This window comes from Lactuca serriola, chromosome 4 (assembly GCF_051521515.1).
Source record: "Lactuca serriola cultivar US96UC23 chromosome 4, Lser_US96UC23_V15, whole genome shotgun sequence".
Taxonomy (NCBI): domain Eukaryota; kingdom Viridiplantae; phylum Streptophyta; class Magnoliopsida; order Asterales; family Asteraceae; genus Lactuca; species Lactuca serriola.
Window position 1 is genome coordinate 212,597,377 of NC_136411.1, and position 5,704 is coordinate 212,603,080.

A 5,704-nucleotide genomic window follows, 5' to 3' on the forward strand; every position below is an offset into this window, starting at 1 on the left:
AATGAGGACATCTAACCTATTTTTTATGGTTTAGCTATTATTTTTGCACTCTTCGTAATAAATGGGTATTTTATGTTATTAAAATAATAAAACCAAAAGATTATATTATTTCTTACATTTTTTTATAACCAAAATAAAAGTATTTAACGGCACCCTTCGAGTTTATAAGAAAAACAAAAGTATTTTTGTTAGTGGTTTCCTTAAAAAATTATATATTATATAATTGATAAAAAGTAAAAAAAAAAAAAAATATAAATATATTATTATTGGTAGATAAAATTTCTTGTTTTTTTACATTTCAATACCGTCCTTATGGACTATTTGTTTAGAGGTAATTTTCATAAGGTGTTCAAATTGTATTTGTTATATGTACTAATATTTGTAGACTGTTAACTTTATATATTTATTACAGTTTGAATTTAATACTTATTCCAACATTGCTAATGTCAACATTTTCATTGTATTCGACATCAACGCATAAAGAATTTACCCAAAGGACACATAAAAATACATAAGTATCCAATAAATCATAAGGTGAATAAGCTATTTTCGAATCTGGAAGTTAAGAAAGCCTAAATAATCAAATCACATTGAACAAGTTGCGAAATATAAAATCTGTAAAACAAAAAATAAACTGCAAACTATACTAAATAAACTATTTCTTATACATATCCGATACTTTTTAAATATTTATGAGGCCTATCTTCTCTTGAAGTCTCTAAACCTGAAGAACAAAATGAAAAGTAATAGATAGTAGTTATTGTATTTACAGATTAACAAATTGAGAACGTTATAAATTGGTGTGGGGTCTGCAAACCAAAAACGAATTGTGAACTTTTTTATATCCATTATTTAAACCTTTGAAGGGATTGAGATTTGAAGAAAAGAAAATTACGAATCCTTTTGTATGTGTGTGAGTGGGTGAGAGACTGTAAAGTAAACGAACGGAGTGATATGCCTATATACTTTGAGTGGTGATGGTGTTATTCAACAACAGTGGTGAGTGGGTTATAAAGTGATTGTTTGGTGCTTGTGATTAGCAACGAAAACTATTCTATTACTATATCTAGATTTGGAAATGTACCAGTGGTCATGAGTGATGGAGATAACATTGGTGGTGAAGGGAACAACAAATGCAGATCCGCAAATCCACCTCTTTTCTTCATCATAAACTCATATCGGTATGGATGGAGTGGAATGGAAGGGACGTATCGTTGTAGAGAACAACTTATTTGAGGAATGGGGATGGCGGTGACGGTGACGGTGGTTAGTACTTTGAGGGTTGTATGGTGCCGGTGATGATGTTGTTGGTAATGGTGGTGATGTTGCTTGTGGTGGTAGTGAGGGTTATTTTACAGAGAGGAAAAACAATATGATTGAGTGGAGGTGGAAGTAACGGAGAAGGAGGAGGCGGAGGCTTAAGTTTAAAGCAAGGGTTTTATAGGTTTTACAATACAACGATTGAGAGAAAGTAGTTACAGATGAATTATATTTATATTATAAATATTTGGTTTTGATTGGCTTAAACCTATTCACATTCATCACTAATATCTAATTAATCCATACCATTCAAATTAAATCTAAGGCCCATATTTCACCTCCTCCTTGTTTTTAAGACTTTGGTCTTAAAAACTTTTGGTCTCCTATTATCCATGCATTATAAAGTAGTATGATATATATATATATATATATATATATATATATATATATATATATATATATATATATATATATATATATATATATATATATATTGTAAATAAGAAACTTTTCAAACCATCTATTCAAACTGATATAATTTAGTCACTTACCAATAGTGACTAAGTTTGTGTCAAAACAGATTATTTGTGATGGCTTTGTTAGTGACTCTTTTTTTTGTTGACCGGAATAGACAAAAAAAAGCTTATATATTGATGATGTATTTTTATGGTTATAGACTTAATATCATACAAAAAGTTATTTCGAGTCTTTTACAAATTCTAATTATCAATAAAAGTTCATTTACTTAGTTTCGATGTCTTAACTATCTAACATCCAAATAACTAAAGTTGTTTCTAACACATAAAGATTTAAGATCGAACTAACTATTATGGCTTCAGTCACAATTACATTTACACTCGCAAAAACAATGATGATAAAATGAAATAGAACTTGTAAACATAGAACAAATAGTGTTATTAATTTCCATCATTTCTACTACTTAATTACTCTAAACAAGTCTTCTAAGTACTTAACAAAACATCCAAATTCTAATTACTAAATTACACAAAAACTGTAAGCATTGAGATGAGTCCTACGATGATAACAATTTGCGAACATACTGTACTATCCATCTTTAATGAAACCGCTTCACTGCTGTTCGTAGAAGTTTGGTTTGCAGTTTGAGCAATGTTTTCATGCTCCAAAACCTTCACAATCATCTTAAGTCCACGTTCACAGTGCCCTGAAACTCCACTAATGAAATAAAAATATCCAGATCGATCGATTTCAAAAGTAGTGTCACCATTGTTGGAGAAAAAGATAGGATGCGATGACTTGCACTTTGCATGCTCTTCTTTGCTCACAACCAACACTGAATCCTTCTTGTATGCAAAATCTACACATTTATGTGACTTTTTTTAATACTATGTATAGGTTAAATGCAAGAAACAATAATGTACTTCCATACCTTAGTTCTATTTCTTTTTACTACAATACTTGTATAAACTTTTAAATTTTGTTTTTGTTATACCAAATAAACATACAACTTATAACTTACGAAGTGTGTCGTTGATGTTAAAGCGATTCTTGGAAGCCCATACGTCGTAGAGATCAGTACTGTCCTTCGAGGTGGGAATAACCCACCCTTTGTCACCACCAACTTGAAATTCGATGGAGTATACTGTGAGAATGGAGGAAAAGAAGGCTACTGCCATGAAAATGGTGATCGTGTTCTTCATGGTTGTAACTTGTATAGGGTTTTTGGGAGAAAGATTGCTAGTGGTGGTTTACGTTAAGTAAAGAGTGCTTTTAAGGTTGATTTGAATTAAGGAGTTGGTTATTTTGAAGAGAGTGGAAGAGAGAGTTGTGGAGAAGTTGTGGGGATGCGATCTTTGACTTGGTAACTTCTGTTTATTCTAAATTAATTTAATTGTATTAATTTATAAGTTTTTACCGAATTCTGTAACTAAGTGTTTTTTTATTAATTGGTTGCTATACTTTTATTAATTAACAATACCTTTTCTGATGAAATACTAAAAACCTACTAATGTAATTTTTTACGAAGATAATTGTTATAAAGATGCAACTAATTTTTATTTAAAGGAATTATTATTAATTCAATAGACTTTTACCACGTTGCTTCGTATATGTAACTAGTTTTGTACCGGTCTAATTGATAGGTTGACCGATGTAAAAACGACCATTCACAACAAGAAATATAACTTTTAGGGGCGCCACCATTAGGGACGACTGGTACCTTTAGGGACGACATCCGACAATTCGCGTTTTTGTCGTCGCTAAAGGTCCCTGTCGCCGCTAATAGCGTCGTTTCTAAAGGGTGGTACCGGCGATCTGTATGAATGCCTTCGGATCAAGTCCTAGCCCTACGATTACATCTTGATCCGACAAATGGGGTTAACAAAAAAAATGGCGCTTGTTTTCCCTCCAACGTGTCGCCGCTAATGGTTAAATCGGCGTCGCTAAAGGCGTTGCCCCTAAAGGGTGGCCTTTTTGTTCCCCTCCAGGTAGCAGATCGCATATGAGGTACCACCTCCACTCCATTTCTCTCTCTTTCTTCCGGCGATTTCAACGCTTTTCCGGCGACTAGAGACTCGTTTTGCATCTTCCATCGACTATTAACCACCGGTGCACCCCACTTTTCAACCGGAGTGATTTCCAGCTCCTCACCGGCGACGTTCTGAGTTTCCGACGTACTTCTCCACCGACAAATGTTTGTTTTCCTTTCTGATTTTCACCGTTTTTTGTTTTTGTTTCCATTTCTTTTTTTTTTCCTAATTTTACTGCTTTTGGTGGTCTTAAGGAGATTTATGTTGGTGATTTTGCATCATCAATGTGTATTTAAGTGTAATGGATTGAGTTGTTGACCAAAAATCAATCTTGATGAATATTAAACAAGTAAATAAGGTGCGGAGTGCACACTTGTTTGAGTTTATTCAAGATTCAAAGTAGACTGTCATTTAGGGGCGAAGCCCCTAAACGAACGGGGGTCCGGGGGCAGCGCCCCTGGGAGCAGGGTCCAAGGGGCGGCAGCCCCTGGCTGGGATCGAACAATCAGCCTTCGTTTTTATATAAATGAACCCGGTTTTTTGATCTTTTTAATGATCCGGTTTTAGTGATAGTTTGTGACTGTTATAAACCGTTTTGACAGTTGGAGTAGTTTTTGGACAAAGAAAACTGCCTTGATAGTTTTCAGACAAATGATATACATAATCATTCTTTGGTCATTATTTTCCTGGTACAAGAACAATCACGAAATCATAACTTCATATTCTCTATTCTAGAAACTCTTCTGAGTCTTACCCGATTAAAGGTTGGGAGTACTACCCAAATACTTTAATCTGAAAGTGTTTAACACGATTCTTAGGATTTCCAAGTCTTTCCATACCCCAATTTTCTAACAAAGATTAAAGTATTTATGTGATCATGGCAAGTGGTGATTTTGTGAAGGATATGACAAGCAAGTTTAACAAATTGAACAAGTTTGAAGGGCAAGATTTCCATAGATGGCAGAAGAAGATGCACTTTCTCCTTACCACTCTGAAAGTGGTATATGTTCTGAGTACACCCATACTAGTCTTACCAGAATCTGTTGAATATGAACCTTTGGAGGCAACAAGAAGGAGATCAAAGTGGGAAAATGATGATTACATATGTCGTGGTCATATTCTCAATGGTATGTCTGACTCTCTTTTTGATATCTATCAAAATTTCGAATCTGCAAAAGAACTGTGGGATTCTCTTGATCCAAATACATGGCTGAAGATGCTTCTAGCAAGAAGTTTCTTCTCAGTAACTTTATGGGTTACAAGATGATTAACTCCAGGCCTGTTATGGAGCAATACCATGAAATGTTAAGGATCCTGGGACAGTTTGCTCAACACAATCTGAAAATGGATGAAGCCATTGTTGTGGCTGTGATTATTGACAAACTGCCCCCTTCCTGGAAGGATTTTAAACACAATCTGAAACATAACAAAGAGGAATTAACTTTGACTCAACTTGGAAGCCATTTACGGATTGAAGAGTCCTTAAGGACTCAAGAACTTGATAACAATCCCAAAGGCAAGAACCAAGTTGGTTCCTCTTCTGTGAACATGGTGGATGGAGAAGGATCAAAGAATCAAAAGAAGTCTAATGGAAAAAGGAAGTTTAAAGGAAAGGATGACAAGTCTTCCAACAAGAAGGCTAAAGTGGTGTGTTGGAATTGTAACAAACCGAGTCACATCAAAAAAAGATTGTTGTTTGCGTAAAATGAACAAGGATGGTGCAGGGCCAAGTGGATCCAAGGATCCTGAAAAGCAACAAGGTCAGAATTCTGTTTTCATGCAGAAGTCTAACTATATTCAGAATTATATTTCTATGATTTCTGAAGCATTTTATGTGCGGGATGATAATGTTGCATGGTGGGTTGATTCGGGAGCAACAAGTCATGTTTGCAAAGATCAATATTGGTTCAAGGACTTTCAACCAATTAATGATGGAT

The 5,704-nt window shown here is 34.3% G+C and overlaps 1 protein-coding gene and 1 long non-coding RNA gene across 2 annotated transcripts; both read right to left on the reverse strand.

The window, feature by feature from the left end:
* Window positions 1-562: 562 nt before the first annotated feature.
* Window positions 563-1,448, reverse strand: LOC145100531 (uncharacterized). Its single transcript, XR_013705109.1, has 2 exons — window positions 1,085-1,448; window positions 563-724 (listed from the first exon to the last, which is right to left on the reverse strand). It is a non-coding gene; the product is annotated as an uncharacterized LOC145100531 (long non-coding RNA).
* Window positions 1,449-2,261: 813 nt separating this feature from the next.
* Window positions 2,262-2,958, reverse strand: ENODL5 (early nodulin-like protein 5). The gene is made up of 2 exons (XM_079036756.1): window positions 2,759-2,958; window positions 2,262-2,596 (listed from the first exon to the last, which is right to left on the reverse strand). The coding sequence occupies exons 1-2, from the start codon at window positions 2,937-2,939 to the stop codon at window positions 2,262-2,264; spliced, it is 516 nt and encodes a 171-aa protein (XP_078892882.1). The 5' UTR covers window positions 2,940-2,958.
* Window positions 2,959-5,704: the final 2,746 nt, after the last annotated feature.